The sequence below is a fragment of the Lactuca serriola genome, chromosome 6 (genome assembly GCF_051521515.1).
Source record: "Lactuca serriola cultivar US96UC23 chromosome 6, Lser_US96UC23_V15, whole genome shotgun sequence".
Classification (NCBI taxonomy): Eukaryota; Viridiplantae; Streptophyta; class Magnoliopsida; order Asterales; family Asteraceae; genus Lactuca; species Lactuca serriola.
In genome coordinates, this window is record NC_136413.1 from 79,988,181 (window position 1) to 80,009,691 (window position 21,511).

At 39.5% G+C, this 21,511-nt stretch overlaps 1 protein-coding gene across 1 annotated transcript; it reads left to right on the forward strand.

The window, feature by feature from the left end:
* Positions 1 to 19,787: 19,787 nt before the first annotated feature.
* On the forward strand, positions 19,788 to 21,181 carry LOC145059297 (uncharacterized protein At5g19025-like). Its single transcript, XM_079007150.1, has one exon. It carries the CDS (start codon positions 20,275 to 20,277, stop codon positions 21,001 to 21,003), a length of 729 nt encoding a protein of 242 aa, XP_078863276.1. The 5' UTR covers positions 19,788 to 20,274; the 3' UTR covers positions 21,004 to 21,181.
* Positions 21,182 to 21,511: the final 330 nt, after the last annotated feature.

The following is a 21,511-nucleotide window of genomic DNA, read 5'->3' on the forward strand; positions in this document are numbered from 1 at the left end:
AGCTTGCTGAGGATTGGTCGCTTGTGAGTAGTTGGAAGTATGGTATTGGATGGACCATATCGACATTATTATGAATAGATAAGATTCTATTAAGAATGAGTTGTCATATGGCAAATATGGAAATCTTTCCATATTGGGAGCTGATTATTGAGAATCTATGTCTAGATTAGAAACTTTTAAGCAAGAAGGATGTTCAAAGGAATGTACTTTGAGTGAGAGACATCATATCTATAGAATTGTTTCTGATAGAGATTGGCCAAGTCTTGATGATTTTGAGCTATGACTTTACGAAAGGATCATTGCATAAAATGTTAGAATCTAGCATATTCTATAAGTGGCAAGAATTTGATATTCTTACACTTGTGGTAAGGATTGGGAGTTGTGAAATGAGTATGATTGGAAATGTGTTCATTTGATCTGTTTCACAAAGTAAGGACCATAAGTAAACATTGTGTGCATGCTGAGAGCATGGGACAAGTGTAGTAATAATTCAAGAAAGAAGTTGATTACCCGAAACAACAAATAATGAGTAATCGATATGGTGATAAATAAAAGGTGTTTTATTTCTACTCAAAGGTTTGGGACCATATAAGATTAGTATTATTCTTGTGTTTCACTTTGCATGTTTTGACTTCCTGAATAATTAATTATTTCAGAATAATCAAATTATTCGAATGGTCCACAGTCGTTCATATGTTGGAAGTAGGTATGAATGAAGACTGTCATGAATTGGTTTGTAGATTGTCTAAAGTGTATTAGACATAGTAAATGTTTGTTGCAACGTTCATGAGTGCTTATGAATATGATTTTGAGCATTGGATTAAACCCACGCTCACAAGAATCACTTCATGGATTTTATCACGAGTGATTGGTGAGACGATAACATCTTATATTCTTGAAACCGAGATGTATGAGTTGTATCTTGCGAGTCGGTTACACATTGATAATATGTAAACGCACCAGTAGCTTGGTGTTATTAAACACATTGTTGTGTGTGATTCGGTAAGTGCGTGCAAGCAAGCATTGAATCAAGGTTTATCCATTCATTTTATCCAAAGTAGGACGAAAGCGATATCTGTGGGCCCCTTGATGATTTAGTGATGACACCCTAAGCGCTTGGCCAAGTCGGGACTAATTTGATGTGTTCAATTGTAGTCTGTTATCAGTCGTCATAAATTGAAAATCGGGAAACAACACATAGACTGAGAGAATGATTTCAATCCATGTCTCAAGTCTATACGATATCAAGAATGGAGGAATATATGATCCCTTATCTAAAGGACACGCTTCTGATAAGATCAGAGTTAACAGCGGCTTTTGAAAGCTACGATTGCTAATTAGGATCTGAGGTTGTACGCAGAATAGTTATTAGACTTATCCAATTGGGAGACTGTTGGATTAGTGTCTAAGTCCATAACTATTTTGGTATGTACTTGAATTGATTGTGCATGGTCCTTTTGGGTTGCCTTCACACTGGTGACTAGACAGGATGATTGTTGAGGAGAGAGGCTGGTTTATTGTTAAGAATAATAAATTAGGGTATAAATATGATTTATTAATATATTAATTTGGAATCATATTATTAATTAGTATTTAATCAAAAATTAATTTAGAATTAATTTTGGGATTAAAGGAACTGACTGAAAGTACAAGAGCAATTTTTTAATTATTCAATAGTTGAGGCTTTGGGCCATTGGATCACCTTTATTAAGGCTTGAACGAAAATCCTAGAAGGATCTAAGAGTTTTCGTCCAAGGGCTTAAGGAAAGGAGTCCATGGACTTGCTTAGGCCCTAAGCTAAGGGATTAGGGTTTACACCTTGAAACCCTAGTTAGCCTTAAGTATAAATAGCACCCTAAGGCACTAAGATTTCGTCCAAGCCTTGGGAAACCCTAAAAGGGACGAAATCTAGGGCAAGATACCCTTCTCTCCTCTCTCCCATATTCATCCTTTCACCTAGTGTGTTTGTGAGCCATTAGAGGTACTACACTTGTGGTACTTGCTTTCAAGAGCTAAGGAAATTCAAGAACTAGTTGTTATTGCTATATAACAACCAAAGGTATGTATTCTGTTTTATATATGAATTTTGAAAAATAATAGTAGCATGCTAGGTTTCTTTTTGTGTTCATAAAGTTGTATAACTAATAGTGAAAACATAGATCCAACTCTAAGGTTGCATGCACACATATGATTGTTTGTATATAAAACCCATCACTAAGGCCACAATCCCGACCCGTTTAGATGTTAGTAGTACCGGATGGGGCCCGATGCAATGGTTTAGCTTATGTATTATATGTTATGTATACTGGACTTCGGTCCGATGACGGGCGGGGCCCGATGCAGTGGTTTAGCTTACATGTTATATGCTATGTTTTTTGGACTTTTGTCCAATATCGGGGAAATCCCGAGAAGTAATTATGTATGCTTGATGTCTTTGTGATTCATGCATGTTTATGTTATGTTTATATGTTCTGGGCTTTGGCCTGATGCTAGGCAAGCCCGATGCAGTATATGTGATTATGTTATATGTTTATGTTTTCGTTATGTTCAGTCTATACCGGACATCGGTCCAATGTCGGGTAGGGCCCGATGCAGTGGGCGGGGCCCAAGTTATGTCGGACTTCGGTGCAATGCCGGGAGGGGCCCAAGTTATTCTGGACTTTGGTCTAACGCCGGGTGGGGCCCAAGTTATGCCGGACTTCGGTCCGATGCCAGGCGGGGCCCGATGCAGTGGGCGGGGCCCAATTTATTCAGGACTTCGGTCTGATGCTGGGCGAAACCCGATGCATTGGGTGGGGCCCAAGTTATGTCGGACTTTGGTTTAATGCCAGGCGGGGCCCGATGCAGTGGGCTAGGCCCAGTATGTGATTATGTGTATGGTATGTGGTAGCTTGGGGAGAGTCACTAAGCTTCGTGCTTACAGTTTTCAGTTTTGGTTTCAGGTACTCAGTTTTCAAAAGAGGAGCTTGGGAAGATTGTAGTGCACACACCATTTGTTTAGTCTGGGATGTTTATACTCTGATATGTTTAATCAATGTTATGATGGTTTTGAGATACATTGTTTATGATGTTTATATGATTGTTTAATGACTATGGCTTTTGTATTAAATTAAAATGAAATTTTTAGACTGTATTTTTTGGGATGTTACAGAAACCCTAGGAATTCCAAACTATAAAACGAACCCCTAGCTTGCTAAAATCGGCCCTATGACTCCTAAGGTGAATGCCTAGCCGATTTTAGGTTCATAACCTCTCTCTCATATTCATCCAATTATTATTGGTGTTTGTGACTTGTTTGAGGCATCACACTTGAGGTGATAAGCTCTTGAAAGGCCAACAACTACATGCTAAAAATAAGAGGTATTATTCTAACAAGTTTTATGCTTCATGTACCAAATTTGTATGCCAGATAGGTTTCATGTTTTGGATAATTTTTTGTTGCATGTATAACTAGAGAAAACTTAGATCCAAAGCGTTAGGGTTGTATGTGCACCATAGGAGTGTTATAGTACATAAAACCCAACAGTGATGACCTAGAGGATTTTGTTCAGAGATTCCAGAAGGAGTTTGCACCAGCTATCGAGGTGCAGCAGCTGGCGAGGGAGTTCCAGGACATTCTTCAAACTACTAAGACTATGGCGGAGATCACTGCCAAGTTTCAAGAAAGGGCTCTTTTGGTTCCACGGTATGTTGTGGATGAGGAGATGAAGAAGACAAAGTAACATGACATGTTGAGAGATGACATCAAGGAGTTTGTGAGCTTTGGGGGGGGGGCAAGACCCTAATTGATATGATTGATAGGGCCCATAATTGGGAGATTGAGCTGGAGCTTCGGTCGAAGCACAAGTAGGAGCATGTGCAGACTGTTGTGGGGCACACCAAGAAGCCCAAGGTTTCTGATTCGCATTCTAGGGGCTAGTAGGGCTGAGGCCATTGTAGCAAGTGTGGCAAGTAGCATAGTAGGGTGTGTCGGTCAGTGGTTTCAGGCTGTTACAAGTATGGGCAGACTGGTCATATGAGTAGGGATTGCCCCTAGAGCGCATTGATTTGCTTCCATTGCAATCAGACCGGACATAAAAAGGTAGATTGCCCGAGATTGTCAGGAGGAGCTATGGCAGCGCCTGCGCCAGCCACATTGAAGATTATTGATGGCCGCCAGGGCAAGGCGGAGGCTCCTGTGGTGAAGAGCAGGTCATTTCAGCTGACCTCTGATGAGGCCCTTGCAATGCCAGATGTGATTACGGGTATGTGTCTTACCTCTATATTATACTGTTTTCTTTATTTCCTGTTTATATTTATGCTTGATTCCATATAGGAACCTTTTTAGTCAATGGTTTGACCGCTCATATTTTGTTTGATTCGGGGGCTTCCCGATCCTTTGTATCTCTTGCGCTCAGCAAGAAGTTTTGCGATGCTCCCGAAACTTTGGATTCCCCTTTAGAGGTTGAGATCACAGATGATTGCACTGTGAGTGCTATGAGGATTCACCAGGGATGTGTCCTGAACCTGTTTAGTGAGAGATTCTCTATTGATTTGGTGTCGAATCCCTTGAAAGGATCTAAGGTTATCATTGGGATGGATTGGTTAGGCCTCGATGGGGTCATGATTGATTACGAGCAACAACTAGTGAGAGTTTGAACCCCAAGTGGGGGGTTGATTATTCCTTGAGAGAGAGCTTCACATGGGCCAACTCTCTGTTCAGTTGCAAGGGCCAGGAGATATCTGCAGCAAGGTTGTTTTGGGTTCCCAGCTTATCTTGCAGACACGTGGGTTGAGGGGCGTCAAAGTTGAGCAGGGTGCCTATTGTGTAGGATTTCCCCAATGTATTTCTTGAGGATTTATGAGAAGTGCCTCCCGAGAGGTAGGTTGAGTTTCAGATTGATCTGGTACCCGGTGCAGCTCCGATAAGCAAGGCGTCGTATCCCCTGGCGCCACCTGAGATGCAAGAGTTGTCTACGCAACTTCAGGAGCAACAAGACAATGGTTTTATTTGTTTGAGCAGTTCTCCATGGGGAGCACCGATTCTTTTTATGAAGCAGAAATATGGTTCACACATAATGTGCATTGATTACTGGGAGTTGAACAAGCTAATGGTGATGAACCGTTACCCACTTCCATGGACTGAAGATTTGTTTGATCAACTTCAGGGTGTATCTTGGTTTTCCAATATTGATTTGCGATCGGGGTAGCATTAGATGAGGGTTAGGGACGAAGATGTACAAAATACAACCTTCATGACTCACTATAGCCATTACGAGTTCGTAGTGATGCCATTTGGGCTCACCAATGCACCAACAATGTTCATGGACCTCGTGAACCGAGTTTGCAGGTCGATGTTGGATCGGTTTGTGATTGTATTCATTGATAATATTATGGTCTACTCCAAGACCAAGGAGCAGCATGAGCAGCATTTGTGAGAGGTGTTAGAGACCCTGAGGAGGGAGAGGCTCTATTCAAAATTCTCCAAATGCAAGTTTTGGTTGCACGAGGTGCAGTTTTTGGGGTACATTGTCAACCATAAGGGTATCTTAGTTGACACGGCCAAGATCGAGGTCGTGATGCGGTGGGAGGTTTCGAGGACCGCGTCTGAGATTTAGAGTTTCTTAGGTCTCACAGGGTATTATCGGAGATTTATCCAGGATTTCTCCAAGATTGCAGTGCCCTTGACCCGTTTGACCAAGAAGAATGTGACCTTTCGATGGAGGACTGATCATCAATTGACTTTTGAGACTTTGAGGCAGAGATTGTGTGAGGTCGCAATTCTCATGCTCCCGGCGGGTTTGGATGATTTGGTAGTTTATTGTGACGCCTCTATTTCGGGTTTAGGAGCGGTTCTAATGCAGAAGGGTCACGTGATTGCTTACGCTTTGAGACAGGTGAAGCCTCATGAGGTGAACTACCCTACACATGATTTGAAGTTGGGGGTTGTGGTGTTTGCCCTCAAGATCCAGAGACATTATCTATATGGGGTGCCGTGTAGGTATTTGATGGACCAGCCAAACCTGAATATGCAGCAGCAGAGATGGTTGGATGTGGTAAAGGATTACGATTGTGAGATCCTGTACCACCCTGAAAAGTCCAATGTGGTGGCCGATGCCTTGAGCCGCAAGGTCATATGTTCATCTATTCAGGATATCTGCTTGAGGAAGACTGTCACTTCGCCTTTGATGGATTTGATCAAGAAGGCTCAGGTGGAGGTATTGAAGAAGGAATATTGGAAGCCCAAGCAAATCAGAGGATAGATTCCGTTATTTTTCAGAGACAGTCGGGGGCTGTTGACTCAGTATGGTAGAGTATGGGTTCCGACATCAGGTGGGGTGAGACAGACAGTTTTAGAGGAGGCACATAAGTCAAATTTCTCTATCCATCCATGAGCCATGAAGATGTACATGGATCTGAGGCTGAGATATTGGTGGCCTTGTATGAAGAGGGAAATAGCTTGGTTTGTAGAGCGGTTCTTGAATTGCAGAAAAGTTAAGGCCGAGCATCAAAGACCCCACAGAAAGATGCAACCCTTACCTATTCCTATATGGAAGTGGGAAGAGATTACCATGGATTTCATCACAAAATTGCCAAGGGCAGCACTTGGTGTTGACTCTATCTGGGTCATTGTTGATATATTGACAAAGAGTGCACATTTCATACTGATTGCTGAGGGTATATCCGCAGAGAAGTTAGCTGACATCTATGTTCGAGAGGTATTAGTTTGGCATGGAGTGCCAGTTTTTGTGGTTTCAGACTGGGATGTTCGTTTCACCTCCCGATTTTGGAGGAATTTTCATGAGGATTTGAGTACTGAGTTCCATTTTAGTACAACATACCACCCTTAGACCAATGGCTAGAGCGAGTGGATGATTCAGACACTCGTGGATATGCTTCGAGCTTGTGTGTTGGATTTTGGAGGGAGTTGGGATACTTACCTTCCACTAGCAGAGTTTTCCTACAACATTAGTTACCATTCCAGTATTGACCGACCACCATTTGAGATGTTGTATGGAAGAAGGTGCACGACCCCGGTTTACTGGGGGGGGGGGGGAGGTCGGGCATCGAGTCATGGGTAGTACAGAAGTTATACTCAATACTAGTGAGTTAATTCAGGTGCGCGATAGGTTGTGGGTCGCGCAAAGCTGCGCGATCGACGATGTTCGGATCTCGAGTTTCAAGTGGGAGACTTGGTGCTTCTACAGGTGTCACCTTGGAAACGTGTCATCCGATTTTGGAAGCGGTGCAATTTTCTCCCCATATTCATTGGACCTTTTAGGATTTCAGACCGGGTGGGCAAGGTTGCATACCGGCTGGATTTTCCCGATGAGCTCGGCCAGATCCATAACACCTTCCATGTGTCTCAACTTCAGAAGTGAGTGGTCGATGAGTCCATAGTTGTTCCTCTGGATGATATTCAGGTTGATGATCGCCTGAACTATGTGGAGAGGCCGGTGGCAATCTTAGATAGGAAGATGAAGGATCTACGCAACAAAGAAGTGTCACTGGTCAAGGTCCAGTGGCAACACCGGAAAGGTTCCAAATGGACGTGGGATCCTGAGGCGGAGATGCGAGAGAACTACCCGGATTTATTCGCTGCAACTGACTTCAAGGACGAAGTCTAGTTCAAGTGGGGGAGAGTTGTAACATCTATTATTCAGGTATTCCTTTTAACCCTTGAAGTTGTACTTTAATTGCAAGATTAGTCCCCGGTGGCAATTTCATAATTAAGGAGACATCTTGGGTACCTAGGGCGTACCCGGGTTCGCATTCGTACATTGCGTGTACGCTGGTATGCTGCCAGGGTGAAAACCCTAAATTTTAGGGTTTGGACCCTATTTAAATACATTTATGGCCACATACACCTTCTTATCTTCAGCATCCTTCCTCATTTTGAAACCTCAAAGAGTGTTTGTGCAATGTGAATCTTGTTGAGCAATTTTTGGTTCCATTTGGAGCTTGTGGAGTGGAAAGAAGAGCATTAAGGTGGTGGTGTTTCACTCAAGGCTGTGGATCCAACATCCTGTTTCCTTTATGCATCTTATAGAGGTAAAAAGCTTCAACCTTGGTGAAGATATCTTATGGATCTAGTTTTAGTTCAAATTTATTCCTTTTTTGTCCCAAACTTGGTCTTTGTGAGTAGAAGTTACTTCAAGGCATTTGAGTTGTCCTTTCAGAGGATATGAGGGGTGTAAAGTCATAAAGTTGGGTTTTTGATCATTTGTTTCTCTTTATGCAAGTGCTAGATGGTCTTAATGGGTTAAAAGACTAGGTGTTTTGGAGTTAAGGTCTTATTAGCCATGCTAAACCATAAAGTTGGAGACTTTATGGTCAAGAACATCTTTTGTTTCCTAGATCTGAAATTTAGATGTAAGTACTTAAGGGATTAAGCACTTAATAAGAGGGGTGGTAAGTAGCCGCATACGCTAGGCGTACCGAGGGGTACGCTGAACGTACGAGGTCTTCTCGTCGTTCCTCGTTCAACTGTGAAGTACGCCCTGCATACACAAGGTGTACGTCCCGCATACTGACTGAGTCAACTTGGTTGACTCAGTTGACTTTTACCTGAATTTTGACTAGGGTTTGACCTAGGGGTATTCTAGGTATTTGAATGGTAGTGTGAGCTTTGGTTACTGTTATTTGTAAAGGTGACCAATAGCATGGCTTTCAGAGCAGTGTGTCATTTCAGCTTTTTGTCTATCTGTTAGGCGAGTCTTCCTACCACCTTTAGTAGGCCGAAGGCACCAAGGCCGACCCATTGTATTGTATGAGTAAAAATTGTATGATGTTGTATGATTTTGTATGATGTGATTGTATGATTTATTTATTGAGCTAGTTTGGGCTCGAAGCAATTATGGGCTCGGGGTTGACTCAGACTCGAGGGTTGATTTGGACCTGACACAACTACTTGTTGTTATTTTGGGTTGATACAGACGCGGGGGTTGTTACGGACCTGAGACAACCACGTGCTGTTATATTTTATATGTATGTTATATGTGGTATTTTGGGAAGCTCACCAAGCTTTATGCTTATAGTTTATGTTTATTGTTTCTGGTACTTCCATTTCAAAAGGGAAGGACCCGACATGATGGCACTGCATCCTCCCCATATGATTTCCGCACTTGATATATAATATTTGATTTATGTGAAACTTACTTAATTAATATATGATATTTTCTTCTATAACCATTTTCAGTTTTAAATGCATTGTTGTCGCCCCTATTATAACCATTCGTACTACATGTTAGGATATCATCTCTCTCTCTCTTTCTCTCTCTCTCTCTCTCTCTTGTATGTTAATTAAAACAAGTATATAAAAAGACTTCAAACACGAAGTGACTTTGTTTTCAAAATCGTATGATGAGAAACTAAAGCTCCATATCACATTATAGAGGATAATAAAGCTTTGTTTGAATCCGATCAATAAGAAAAAGTAAACAATTGAGTCAATGAGAGATACTAACAAATTTTGAAGTCAAAAGTTTGACTATGACATTCTATTTTAAAGAAAATTGTATTGATAATCTTCTTATTGGGTATAAGAGGTTTTGACATATTTTGAAGAAAAGAATAAAAAAACCTCGATGCTTTTGTTTCTTTTTATAAGAAAAGTTTACATTTTAATATATATATATATATATATATATATATATATATATATATATATAATTCTTTTTTTAATATAAATAAATAAAATATTTTTATTTAACTATTTTTTGTAACTTGTTTTGAAAATCAGTATCTCCAAACCATATCATTCGAATCTCCTTAGTATAAAAAATAAGACTGATTAGAACCTTAGTAACATGGACTCTCTAATGCTATCTCTTGAAATATGGGATAATGATGTTAGGAAAGACATTTTTTTCCTATGGTCCACATAGACAATATGTATGACACATTCATGCCGGGAAAATGACTTATAAGGGTAACAAACTCTCGCTATTATTCACGGTTAGTCACTTTTTTTGTACACCATTTACCATTGACCTTGTTGTAGGTGTGACATCCCGAAATTTAGGCTAAAACTGTAGACAATCAATTCATCGCAAACCTCTTTGTAACTTGACCTATTGAGCTTTAATTCATATTTTGAATAATATATAGTGTCATTACAACTATTATAAGATACCAGATGATATATTACTTCACATTGTGAAAAATCTCAAATGAAACAAATAACTCAAACTGCAACCCTAGTTAATACGTCTGAAAAACGGAAAATTCATATTAAGTAGTTATGAGCAAAGAAAACAGTGTAGTCTCGTAGTACATGTTCCCCTGTTTCCAAAAATATAAAGAACATCCAAAACGAAGTTCTTATGCAAAAGACACGACAATTATAAGAAAACAAAGCAGTATAACACTCATTTTCTCTAAACTACTAAAACTAATTCGATTCGTTGAGGTACTTGCACACCTTAGATAGAAATTCAAATAGCATTTTTGGACTCAGACTATTGTCTAATAATTAATTTCATACTCGAAATATTTTTAGTAAAAATATTTACAAAAGTCGAAAAATCAGACGTTTCGCGTCATATAGACACAAAACTTTAAACACGATTTCCCGAAGTTCTATAACTCAAAAAATTAATCTATTTGGGTTTTTGGAATCCTTGAATTCTAATCTATCATACGACACTTTCAAAAAAAATATTAGACGTCAGGAACTTGGCACACAAACCTAGGTGTGTTTTTGGGACTTTTTGAGAGTGTGACATCACCATGGCCCACCATCCATGCTCTGCAAGACCAAAATCAGCAAAGGAACCCCTCCTTCCCCCCTTTCCTATGTGCGTTTCTTTCTACCCTTCCCTTCCCTTAATTCCTTGGAGTACGGTTCTCACCCTAAGTACAATCATGGCAGTGTTTGTGTGAAAGACTAGTTTGAGAAGCATGGGCTGCATGGGACTTGTGAGAGCTTACTTGAGCTATAAGAAGTGATCTTGGGCTCTTCATTTAAGCACCAACTCACAAGGAATTAATCTCTTACTCTCCCCTCTCCATTCTTATTCTCTCTCTCTCTCTCTCTCTCTCTCTCTCTCTCTCTCTCTCTCGGTTTAGAAGCATCACCGGGAACCACCACTAGAACCACCCATCTCCACCTGTTTTGTCAAGCAACAACAACACCAAACACCCCTAATCACAACACCTTGCCTCTCTCCCTCCCCCCCCCCCTCCTCGCTCATTGCCGACAGAAGAATTAAGAAATGGCGGCAGCAAGGGTGCTAGTGCAATTGTGCCAACGTCAACCATCCACAGCCACCACCTCCTTATCCCACTTTATGTAGCAAATATTTGGTGGTATTTTCCTAGTTAAATACCTGATTTTTAGAGTATATTGTGGTGTTATTTCGGGTCCAAAGTGGGTTAAAAGTCATTGTTATTTTGGTGCTAACTCGTCAAGTTGAAATCTGAATTCACATATCTAAGGTGAGTGCTTACGTCCAATTTTTGTAGTTTTTATTTATTTTTGGGAGCAATACATGTGCTCACATAATCCGTTTATGCAAAAACACTCTTGAAAAACATACTAGAAAATGCTATGATTTTATGTGAAAAATTATGGTCCATTCAAGACCTATTTTGCCCATCTTAAACCCTATGGTTTGCAAAACTATTTTGCATGAAAGTATTTCAGATCGATACCTTTTCAGTGACTACTCACACACATTCATACGATCTTTATATAATTTATTATTCCCTCCATCCCAAAATTATAGTCCATCTTTCCTTTTTGGTTTGTCCCAAAATAATAGTCCACTTCTAAAAATAAATAACATTTTTACCAAAATACCCCCTCATTATTACTTAACCAACTAAGCATTTAATTGGACATTAAATGCAAAGTAAGGGAAAAACTGTCATTTTATTATATAAAGTTAGTGGTAATTAATGCTTTTCTTAATCTGTGTGTTTTTTGTCTGTGGACAATAATATTGGGAAGGAGGGAGTATTATGTTTACAAAATTGCATATCATTGTAGTCCTTTTCGGACCAGTCTGTAAAAATGTTCATTTTCACCTTAGTTAGGGTTCATATCAGGTTAGGGAAAAAACTAGGGACAAATTAGACTCAATTTCTAAACCTTGAGAGTTTACGGATCCAAATTGTGACTCCCGATGAATTTTGTAGAATTTTTCTAAAATAGGGACATAATCAACATTCTAAATTAATTTTCCTATTTTGTCTTTCAAATACATACAGATTATAACATCGTGTTTTGAGGTATTTTCATTTTTGACCCTTATATTGAGATTTATTGCATTTTGGTCCTTATAATGAAAGACTTGTGGATGGGAGGGGCTGTTATTTCCACTTTTGGATTGTTGGGGCGGAACCACGTATGTTGGGTGTACGCATTGTGTGAGCAGGGCATATGCGGTAAAGTCCCAAACCCTAATCTTTAGGGTTTGGACCCTATTTATTCATCATTAACTCCCAACATTGGCTCCTTGCATCAGCCTCCATCCTTTCAAAGGTCCTTGCAACCCTAATCAACCTTGTGAAACATTTTTAAGCTTGTGTATGTTGTGCCTTTAAAGAAGGAATGAAGGAAGTAGAGACCATCTTGGAGGAGTAAAGCACTTTAGATCTAGAAACACACCATCATTTGGCATCACTTGGAGGTATAAAGTTCTGAACTTGGTGACATTTCATTTAGATCTTGTTTTGGGCTTGATTTTAGGTTCTTTTTGTCCCAAATGTTGTGTTTCTTGAGCATAGAATGTTATTGACCCAATAAGTCATCCCTTCAGACCTTTAGAGGGGTCTTAAGTCATAAAAATGTAGTATTGGGGGTTAGTTTCACTCCATGCATTCCTTATAAGGTCTAAATGCATTAAGATGTTGAGTTAAGAACTTACTGAGCATGTAAAGTCATAAAGTTGGAAACTTTATGACTCATAGCAGTATTTTGGCCTTGGATCTGAAAAGATGGATGTGAGAACTTAATGCATTAAGCTCTTAATGGAGATTTGAGAGGTCTGGACTTACGCCCTGCGTAACTGGAGTACCCAGCATGTACAAGGTCAACCATCCCGACTGCAGTCAAGGCTTGAGTACGCCCATCGTACCTTCAGAGTATGCCTCGCGTATGCTTTCTGTGTTGACTCGACTAAGTTGACTCGGTTGGGTTGACTCAGTTGACTTGTTAGCTTTGACCAAGTGTGACCAAGGTTAATTTAGGAAATTATGATCATTTTTATTAATGGGAAATGTTTGGACATTTAGGACTTGGGTGGAGTCGGTATTCGGGATCAGAGTATTGATCAATTTTCTTTGTCAGAATGTGAGATGTTTCTTCCTCACTGTACTGCAGGTTGAAGGCACCAAGTCCGGCCCGATAGATTGTATATCCTGTTACATGATAGTACGTTGTTATGTTGTAGAGATCTGTTAGATCGATATCCTGTTATATAGTATGTTAGCATGTAGTAGTGATTTGTGAATCTGCATGTTTATCTGATGCATGGTTATATGTTTATTTGCTATGTGTATGACGACATGTTAAGGTTGGTTGGTTTGAGGCGATCCTGCTTTGTATTGAAGGCCAAGATACCCAAGGCGGTCCAGATAGACTGTAGGCCCCACGAGGCGGTCCAGTCAGGCTGAAGGCCCGACGAGCGGTCCGGATAGGCTGTAGGCCCTGCGAGGCGGTCCAATCATGTCGAAGGCCTAGGAGCAGTCCATATGGGCTATAGGCCCTGTAAAGCGGTCCAGTCAGACTGAAGGCTCAATTATGCATGTTGTTGTTTGATATGTATGGTATGTGGTATTTTAGGGAACTCACTAAGCTTTGGCTTACGGTTTTTAGTTGTTGTTTCAGGTACTTCTGATGATCGCGGGAAGGTGAAGGCGTGACCGTACACATCCTATGTTTATGGCTTTATGATTTTGGGATACTTTGATATGGATAAACAGTTTGGAAACAATGATTTATTAAACATTGTATGACTATGGGTTGCTTTTAAAAGTTTAAATTTTTTGTGATTTTTGGGATGCTACAAGTTGGTATCAGAGCCTTGGTTTTGAGTGAATTGGAGGAACACCCGTGTGAATCCAGTCTCAAACTAAAGAAATGAAAAGGTTTTAAAGATTATTTTCAATTTTTTTTCAAAATAATCAAGAGAGGATGCGATGTGTACGATCAATTGGAGCCAGTAAGTAGACCCCAAATTACCACCCTATTATTTGATATTGTGATATGTTAAAACAACATGCTAGTGATAGGCTAGGGATCTTCATGAATTGCATGATAGAATTGCCTGATTATATAATGCCTGATAGCTTAGGGTTTTCCTTATATGAAATTGACATCATTATTGTAGTTGCTTAGTGTATGCATCAAAACTGTACATAACTAAGATTTTATAGCCTGAGAATGTTTGATTTATCCTTATTTCATGTTCCTTGTTTGGTTGTGGTCTTAGGATAGAATTAAGTATTCAACTGTCTATAGGATCCAGTGTTGTGTATGATTAGCATACACGAGTGTTGCAGGGTTGTTGGAAGTTTCATGGATGAGTTATGTGGGGTCAGCCGACCAGTCGACGGATGTCTAGCCTTTCTCTAAGAAGTGAGAATAGGGTGTATGTGTATTTCCATGAGTGTTGTTAGGGTGGTTGTGATGATCCTCTGAGACAAATACGGGTAGGTGTAGAAGGTAGTATGGGCACGTAATACTAGAAGCATAGGACCTGTACGCGTAGCTGGGAAGTCACAATCCCTAGGGTTTTGTTGGGAGTTGGTTCCTACGGTATGATATGTTTTTATCTGATATCTCCCTATTTTATTTTTAGTATGGTGGTTACGAGGCGATTTGAGTCGGGATCCGGATCAGGAGTCAGGATAGGTGGCCAGGATGGGTTGGGTTTGATTGAGGATCTGGTTAGGGAGATCATTCGGGAGGAGGTCGTTTTTATTGTTCGGGAGCAGATACCAGAGCAGTCTAGGTCTATCAAGAATGCTTTGATTGAGTTCTTCAATAACCGACACGTTGCACTTTCTGAGGCTGCTGCTGCTACAACCACCACAACTGTTGCTGCTGTAGGGATTGGCGTTGGGAGGGCTTTTTAGTACCGGGACTTCGATAGTATGAAGTCCCCGGTATTTGACGGAGTTCAGGATACAATCGTATACATGAGGTAGCTGTCTGACATCGATGGATGTTTCTTTACATGCTCTTGCCTAGCTGACCAGAAGTTCAAGTGCGCTCTGAACCTTCTTCAATTCAGAGCGAAGGATTGGTGGAGGTTAGTTACTAGTTCATACACAGTAGAGCTGCGGGATGCAGTTTCATGGGAGAAGTTCTCTGATATGTTCCGCTCAAGATATGTTCCTTTGGTAAAGCTGGAGAGGCTAGCCTAGGATTACTTGGATTTGAGGCAGGGGGACTGAGTCGGTGATGAAGATCACCAAGATGTTTACAGAGAGAGCTATGTTTTGACCCGAGTTTACTGCTTTTGAGCAATCTCAAATGACTCGGTACTTGAGCATGCTTAAGACGGACATCCGCCAGTTCGTATCTACTCAGCTCTATGGATCAATCCTTAATTTGTAGGAGGTCGCGAGGCAACGTTAGATTGAGATGGAGCTCAGAGACAAGCCTCGATGCAGTCGCAGCCTGCACCGAAGTGGTTCAAGGCTGCTGATGTTAGATCTTGGAGTTAGAGGGGCCACACTTATGGTAAGTGTGGCAAGGTGCATGAGGGTTCTTGTCGACTTGTTTCTGGATGCCACAAATATGGCAAGGATGGCCACTATGTGAGGGATTATCGACAGCCGGCTCTAGTATCGAGTGCCAGGATTTGCTACCACTATGATCAGGTTGGTCATATGAAGGTCAACTGTCCCTTGCTCGTAGCCAAGCCGGCGCAGGCCCCAACGCCAGCCACTTTGTGGATTACTGATGGGCGCCAGGGGAAGGTGGAGACCCAAAGGGATCGGGGTCATGCTTTTCAGCTCACTGTCGAGAAGGCCAGGGCAGCGCCAAACGTTGTGACCGATATGTTTCTATTTATTGTCTGTTAATTATTTTTATGCTATGCTTATGGTTATGCTTTTAATAGGTACATTCTTAGTGAACTGTTTGCCTGCTCTTGTGTTATTTAACTCGGGCGCGAGTCGGTCCTTTGTGTCTCGATCTTTTAGTAGAGATTTTAGTATGCCCATTGGTGAGTTGTAGTGTCCATTGCGGGTTTCTATCGCCAACGAACATAAGGTTTCTGCATCCAGAGTGTATCAAGGTTGTGTATTGGAGATTTTCGGGGTGTCTTATCCGATTAATTTGATCCCTATCCCCATGGGGGATGTGTACATGATAGTGGGGATGGATTGGCTAAGCAAGTTCTGTGCTGTGATCGATTGTGAGGGTCAGCGAGTGGTAGGGCTAAAAGTACATTACACTTTTACGTATATACCAAACATACTCGACTTTTATAAACTTCATACAAATCATTATGCCTAATGACGTATCCATATATATGTTAGGGCTGATAGCCACTCTCGTACCATAATTAAGGGCTTTATAGTGAGACACTATTCATTAGCTAAGTCTAAACACTTAGTATACCCATACTACTATAACCGTTAATTCTCAGAGCGAGATACATATGTATAGATTTATACAGGGTTGACATCCCCACCTGCGGTTGCTAGCTACAACTTCGACCGATCAATCGAAGCGGGTGATAAGTATCTACAATCGTTACTACAACGTACAATGAAGCGTTTTAGGGGTACATTCAGTCACATAGCTCGGTTATAGGACTCACTATAAATATTAACTAGAATCTCTCTCTCTCTCTTTCTCTCTCTCTCTCTCCCTCTCTCTCTCTCTCCCTCTCATTACAAAACCATGGATTTGGTTTCTCTCAAGCACATTTTTAAGTATGGATTATGTATGCGAAGAATTTTTTTGGTTTTCAGTAGTTATTCAAAGACTCTTTACAAACACAATTTTAATTATGGATTTACTTATGCAAAGACATCTTTTGCTTTTCAATGGTTATTCAAAGACTCATTATAAACACAGGCTTAAGTATGGTTTTACTTACAAATAAAATACATTTAGACTTTTTAAAAGTATCACTGCTGTTACCAGAAAACCTGTAACTCTCACCAACCTTGTGTTGACCCTCAAAACTACATGTATTCTCAGGGAATCAATAATCAAGCAATTCAGACGATGGATTAGTCGTGGATTCCAGGCTATCTTGTTTACTATTTTTGTTATGTCTGCCTATCTATTTAAGGCAATTCATGTACTATACTATTATTTGTAAGAACAATGTATTAAAACATCAAGATGAAATACAAATGTTGTTTTGTTTATTGTTGTACTTGTGCTATATATTCAGTTTATCTGTAATCCATGAACTAAGTGGCACTACCCGACATGTTCCACCGCCTCGGCCGGGGGTGTGATAATAGGTGTTCAAAAAATACCATTATTACCAGGTATTGAAGGTTTCTGGCGAGTATGTCATTCTGATAGTCTTCTCCAGCGAGTTTCTAACCACCGTGAGTTTTCTGGCCAAATGTAGTTAAAGAAATGGGTTTGTTTCAGAGGCTCAAACATGTTTGTGCGTTCTTCATCTGTTCAAGAACATATATTGATGAACTCAACTCAAACACCAGAAATTTGATGAACTCAAACAAGATAAGATAAGAAATCTGATGAGCTAACACAAGACCAGAAATCTGATGAATTTGCCTTCATCTTGGAACGATTTTCAAAAACGTTTTTGTTTGAACACAAATCTTCAAGTTGTTAAGAATTTTATCATCTTCATCTATGTTCATCAAAACCCATCTCATATTTTTAAGGATTTAAGGATTTCCATGGTTTTTTCAAGTTTTGAAGTTCAAGTTTTTTTAGTTCAAATGTGCTCATTGTGTTTGTAGACACACATACACACACTAAATCTGAAAAACGAAAAAAGTACTTGAAGTTGAAAAACAAAAAATAAGCTTGAATCAGATTTGCTCATTCGTGTGTGAGACAAACATACACCCATACACAAATGAAAAACGAGTTTGAATTTGAAAAACGAACCAATAACTTGTTCTTGTGTTCATATGTAGAACCCAAAAAAGCCCTAAATCAATGGTTTCCTTTTCCTAAAAAACCCTAAATCGAGATGTCTCCTTGTCCATTTTGTATGGGAGAAGAAGGATAAAGCCTCATATTAGTTCTGCAAAGGAAATCAATAGTATTCATGTTTGAAATCTGCAAAGGAAATCAATTGTGTTCATGTTTGAAATCTTCAAAGGAAATCAATTATCTTGAAAAGAAGCTCGAAATCTGAAATGAAGCTTGAAATTTGAAGCCTGAAATTTGCATGTTTTCATGTTCCTGATCATAATACCCCCCTCCCAAAAAATGTTCCTGTTCATATGTAGAACCCAAAAAATCCCTAAATCAATGGTTTCCTTTTCCTAAAAAACCCTAAATCGAGATGTCTCCTTGTCCATTTTGTATGGGAGAAGAAGGATAAAGCCTCATATTAGTTCTGCAAAGGAAATCAATAGTGTTCATGTTTGAAATCTGCAAAGGAAATCAATTGTGTTCATGTTTGAAATCTTCAAAGGAAATCAATTATCTTGAAAAGAAGCTCGAAATCTGAAATGAAGCTTTGAATTTGAAGCCTGAAATTTGCATGTTTTCATGTTCCTGATCATAATACCCCCCCCCCCCCCCCCACACACACACACACAAAAGGCTGAAAAAGGTGTGTCCTTCAAGAAATTCATTCGTCGGGAAAACCATGTTTAGCCGGAGAAGATGACCGGAAAATTCATATTTGGTCGGAAAATCGTATTTGGCCGGAAATGATGCCGGAAACAGGCAAAACCCACTATACCCGGTCATATTGGTATTCTTTTTACAGTTTCAACAACTTCAATGGTATATTAAGCATAAAAATAAATTTAGTGACTAAATGTATAAAAAGACCAAAATTAATTACCCATACAAGTCATTATTTGAATGACCAACTTTAACGCCTTGTTCCCGAGTTCTACTTAAGGAGAGAAATGGGAGGATACTGAGGGAAAGTGAGGGGTGTCGAAAGAAAATCGTGTTCTCGAGTTTCATTAATGGAAGGAAAGTGAGGGGAGGGGAAGGATTTTGAAGTCATATTTTCCTTCCAAATTGGGCGGATTTGGGAAGAAAGTGAGGGGAAGGAAAATTTTAAGTTTTATTTTCTTTTTCCTCCTAACCCGGGAACACAAAAACTAAAAATTTTCCTCTCCTTTCCTTTCATTTCCTTCGAACTCGGGAACACAGAATACTGAATATTTTCCTTCACCTCCCTTCCTTTCAGTCAAAATTTTTCTTCCCTTTCTTTTAATGAATTTACAAAAAAAAACCCGGGAACAAGGCGTAAGAACTAATTTAAAGGTGTTCCGTTCAAAAACTTATTCTGTGTTAGTGCATGTTCAAATGTTTAACATAAATTAAAGAAGCAAATTAACAAGATCTAAACTACCAACAAAATGATTATGGGTGGTTTTTAAGGTGCACATGTGCAATGTTTTAGAATGACATGACATATTTCACTTTATGCATTATAAATGTGCACGAATGAAGTCTATCATCAGAATGTTAAAGAAATCAGAATATTTATCCTGGAATAAATTTTCACAATGACAATAAAAGCAAAAAATAAAATAAAAATCAACATGATGCATTGATGTATTGTCATTTTCATATGTAATAAAAGGAAATAAAATATTTACGAGGCAAAAATGTAATAATGGTACTTTAGGGGCCAAATATGCCATTTCAAATTAGTAACTAAGCCACGGATTATTCTTCGCCGTGTTTATATCTCCCACTGAATGTCATCATCTTCATCGTCATTAATCCCTTCTTCGCAATCACAATCACAATCTCGCCTCATAATCCACGCCTCACGTTTTCTAGCTCAAATTCCGCTGATTCCGATCGTCCTCTCGTATCTCGATTCAGTTAGCGATTGGTTTGTATGGTGGTTTTTTCATCCCCTTGCCCTTTTGGTCAATCATTTCACCGATGATGGCGAATTGTTATCTAATCGATTTGCGTTCATATTCGGCTCTGTTCTTTGAAGATTGGCCTGTTCTTCGTTGATTGGTTTGGCGTCTGCCCGTTATAGATCTCCATTTGATTAGTCAAATTAGGTGAACTTGTAAATCTCGAGGTAGATTGGAAATTCTTTATTGGCGCACTAGTACGGATTTGAGATTGATCGAGATTGAAGATATAAATTGCTAAGATAAAAATAAATAGGGATCGGAATCCGAATGGCTATGAGATTACCAATGGTTGATTGCCGTAGCTTGATTGAATTTTGCCGAGCCTTCGAACAGCACAAAAATATGACACCGACGATGAATAACAACAACAATCACTCTCGGAACAATAGGAAGTATGGTTCCAATTCCAATTCTAATTCCAATTCCAGCTCCAATTCAATAAACCCTTTGTATCATCCGTTTTGCGAGCGATCCCCCTTTGCAGCGCTCGATATTCTTATGCTGATTCTCGTATTAGGATCACTCGGATTCCTAATCATACCATACATGAATACAATCTATCATGAAGCAATTGAGATTCTCCCATTGGTTTTTGAAGTGATCGGAGATATAATATCAGATGCACCAATTGCATATGTTGTTGGTTTGGTTGCAGCTTTCAGTGGAGTGATAGCTAGTATTGCCGCTTGGGAAATTCTCGAAGTAAAATCAAGGAAATGTGGAAAGCCAGATTGTAAAGGGTTGCGTAAAGCTGTTGAGTTTGATATCCAGCTTGAGTCTGAAGAGTGTGTCAAGTATTCATCATCAGGAAGAACAACAGATTATGGCGTGAAGCCATTGGAACTAGGAAAAGATCACAAGGAGCTGGAAGCCGAGTTGAAGAAGATGGCACCTCTTAATGGTCGAACTGTTCTTATTTTCAGAGCACCATGTGGATGTCCAGCCGGAAGATTGGAGGTATGGGGTGCTAAAAGAATCCGTAGAATCAAGAAATGATTTTCTTTTTTTTAATCTTATGCTAGATTTCTCTTTAGATAGAATAAACATGAGCTGATATCAGTATTCAAGTCTCCTTGTTCACCTACATACATAATAACAGATCCCTGAAATCTGCATCTTTTACTTGTTATACTTATCAAATTTGATGAAAAAAAGTAAGAACCTTTGATGTTTATATTCAGGATTCAGGATCATCTACCTTGAAACTATTGACATGTATAACTTTATGGTTAATTTTTATGTATAGTCAGTAATCGTTAATTTACATACGGATACCACAAATTTTAAATATTCTGAGCTTGAGAGCCTACTCATGTATGAGTATTTATTTTTATAACACAATTAACATTGCATTCTCGAATTATTTTTGAAGAAAAAATGAGTGAAAATCATATTATTGGTGTTCTTGCTTGAAAAAAAGAGAAGGCTGACATCTTTACAATATTGTCCTTGTAATCATGTGATAATTGCAAGAAGGCATATACAGTACATTACTATTTACTAT

What these genes read in the sequence shown, in the direction of transcription:
- LOC145059297 (XM_079007150.1), top strand. Translation starts at nt 20,275, where the DNA reads ATGGCTATGAGATTACCAATGGTTGATTGCCGTAGCTTGATTGAATTT.